Source organism: Tripterygium wilfordii, chromosome 13, assembly GCF_013401445.1.
Source record: "Tripterygium wilfordii isolate XIE 37 chromosome 13, ASM1340144v1, whole genome shotgun sequence".
Lineage (NCBI taxonomy): Eukaryota > Viridiplantae > Streptophyta > Magnoliopsida > Celastrales > Celastraceae > Tripterygium > Tripterygium wilfordii.
In genome coordinates, this window is record NC_052244.1 from 12,132,546 (window position 1) to 12,135,410 (window position 2,865).

At 36.0% G+C, this 2,865-nt stretch overlaps 1 protein-coding gene across 1 annotated transcript; it reads right to left on the minus strand.

Moving 5' to 3' along the window:
- Positions 1 to 397: 397 nt before the first annotated feature.
- Positions 398 to 1,023, minus strand: LOC120013592 (uncharacterized protein At5g65660-like). Its single transcript, XM_038865448.1, has 2 exons — positions 758 to 1,023; positions 398 to 662 (listed from the first exon to the last, which is right to left on the minus strand). Exons 1-2 carry the CDS (start codon positions 989 to 991, stop codon positions 492 to 494), a joined length of 405 nt encoding a protein of 134 aa, XP_038721376.1. The 5' UTR covers positions 992 to 1,023; the 3' UTR covers positions 398 to 491.
- Between the last annotated feature and the right edge of the window lie 1,842 nt (positions 1,024 to 2,865).

Genomic DNA, 2,865 nt, shown 5'->3' on the forward strand with positions numbered 1-2,865 from the left:
ATATTATTTTCTATTTAGCTTGCCCCAATATTACTTCTTGGTTCCGCCACGGTGGTGGATGTTCTTGAAGTTGCGGGGATGAATATCCATGTCTCAAATAGAGAAAGAGTTGATGAACTTGAGGCCAAGCTCCATAGCTATCATATGTGTTAGTTGAGATGGGTTTGAGACATCCATAATGAGTCAACTCAACCCATCTCTTAACTCAACTGTCATGGGTAGTTGGTAGATAGACATGGGGAATCCCAAAAGATTGTCATTCCTCCAAAAGTTGTCAAAATCACAAACGATCAAGAATGTGAATCTCTCTCTCAAATTCGTGATATTTGATGAATATTTGATCTTGATATTATTTTTGTTCATATTTGATGCATGAGATTATCTTACACAATCAATATTAGGTGCGAGATAATAAAATCTTTTTTTTCCTCCCTTTAAATTGAAAACCCCCAAAAAAAGGGGCAAAACAGAGCATTTAATAGAATTGGCCTTTATATGTATAAAGGCACCGCCAATAGTGGCGGCTTTAGTGGCTTCTCGACCTTAAAGAGAACCTTCTCCGGCGCCGGCGGCTCACGTGGACAAGGCAATGCAATAAACTTCGGAACCTGATCTCCCGGCATTAGCACAGGTAAGCTCTGGCTCTTGTTCTGCTTCAAATCCTGCGTCAACATCATCAAAATCCAAATCAAAACCATCTTCAACGGCTGTAATGCATTTAAATACTTGCTTTGCAAGTTGAGAATTTACTAATTACCCTGTTTGAATTCGAAGCTGGTTCGATGCCAGATTCGGGATCGACCATGCCGTCTACGTCGAGGAATGATCCGCGGAGGGACCTGAGCTTGTCCCAGTGATAACAACAGGAGATGATTCCGCTCAAGCTGAAGATAACGATCAAGAGAAGCGCAGTGCCGAGAGGGAAACCAAGGGACGGCCGTGATGGGTCCATGTGTGGGGGCGAATAATCCGGACTCTCCATCATGATCATCTGCAGCTGATGATTCGGCAAATCCTTCTTTTCTCATGTGCTGAATCAGAGAGAGAGAGAGGAAGGAAAGTGAAGTGAAGAAGAGTTCTTAAATTTGGGAGGGAAGAGAGAGGGGGCGGCGGGGATTTATAAAGAGGCAAGTGAAGTGGGAGTTTGGGCACGTAAAAGGTACAACCAAACGTCCCGGCCATGGTACGGAGTGATCTCGTCTTTTGCTTTTCTTTTTCTTTTTTTTTCTAAATTTAGACTGTAATAATAATAAATAATTTAAAGAAACAAGAGAAACTACTACATTTTATAAAATTGAGAGAGGTGACGATAAAATCTTCAATATATGTAAGAAGAAAATTGACCAATTATATTGACCCCTCCTATAATAATATTTTGTTCGTTTTGAGTCAGTCCATACGAGCTCGCACGGTTTTATCTTCTAAAACTCAATACTAGCTCATATTAGTTTAAAATTAGGAAAATCATATGTTACTAGTTTAGAATTTGAACCTAATATATTTTGTACTTTATATCTTTTCCTAGTTGATGTGGAACAAGAGACTTAATCTCATAATCGCTCGTTAGTTCACCCAACACTATCAAATTTGACACTACAATCTACAAAGATTTGTGACCCTGTCTACTCGAATAGTATACCTCATTAATTCAACTAATTTGATATAATCTTTGAAATGTAGTTTCTTTTTTTTTTCTTTTTTGGAATCAAAGAATGTAGTCGAGTTAGAATTCAACACTCAGTGAAAGTGACCACAAAAAGTAAAATGAATAAATCTGAAAGCAAGCTGAAATTTGAAAACGAAATGAAAAAAAAAAAAAAATTGCGTTCAAGTTGGCAAGAGGGGCGGTGCAACTTGTGTGTGTGTGTGTCAAGGCTGCTCTGTTCTAGTGTTGTGCGGAGACCCCCCATTCATGCATGGCTCACATATTTGTCACTATCTTTCCATTCTCTCTGCCATTGTGCCTCTCTTTTTTAATGGTTTAGTGGAAAACTTTGCTACTTTACTCATCTTTCACAAGCTAATGAGTACTGAATATGAAAAATTGTTTCCCTTTTGAGTACTTAAAAAGGCCAATGGACAGTACCAAAATAGAAACAAAAAATGACATCTAGCCAATCTAATTATTAGGTAGCCCAACAGATTTATTCCATTGATTTAATCAATGGAATAGTTTTATTTATACTCCTTTATCCCATAATTCGTTGTCCAAAATATGTTGTTTTAATATTGATTCTATTGTTTTTGAAAACACAGTTTAGAATTTATTATTTTAATTATTTTAATTCTGAATTCATTTGTTTTTGAAATTTCATTGAAAAAACAATGGAATTAATAAATTCCATTGAAAAAAATAATGGAATTAAGATTTATCCGACAAAACTCATCGACAATGGATCTTGTTAGAAAGAGTTTTATGTGTTGATTCTGAATATGTAATTTTTTTAAAAAAAAATTAACATTATTTTGAGAGTTAAAACGTTTTAAATTTTTGTTTAAGATATTTGGGCTCTCATGGACTATCGCTATATGGACTACCTAGCACTATTGAAGTAGAAAACCCAAAATGAGTTTAACTTGATTGCTTCATATCATGTCAGAAAAAAACCCAACACAATCTTCTCAAGTTCCATCACCTGAAGAATTAGTTTGATGAAAGTATATGAGATTTTGAAGGGAAAAAAAAGATACAGAGAAAGATGGCCAACACAAACAGCTTTCATTGAATATACTGCCGTGTAGAATTTGAATTTGTTCTCTTTTTTTTCTTTTTGACTTAAATCCCCCTTCATTTTTCTTCACATGTGGACCTCCCCTAGTCTGCTGATCCTTGTTTTTGCGGAGTCTGGGAATGTGAAGTTGATG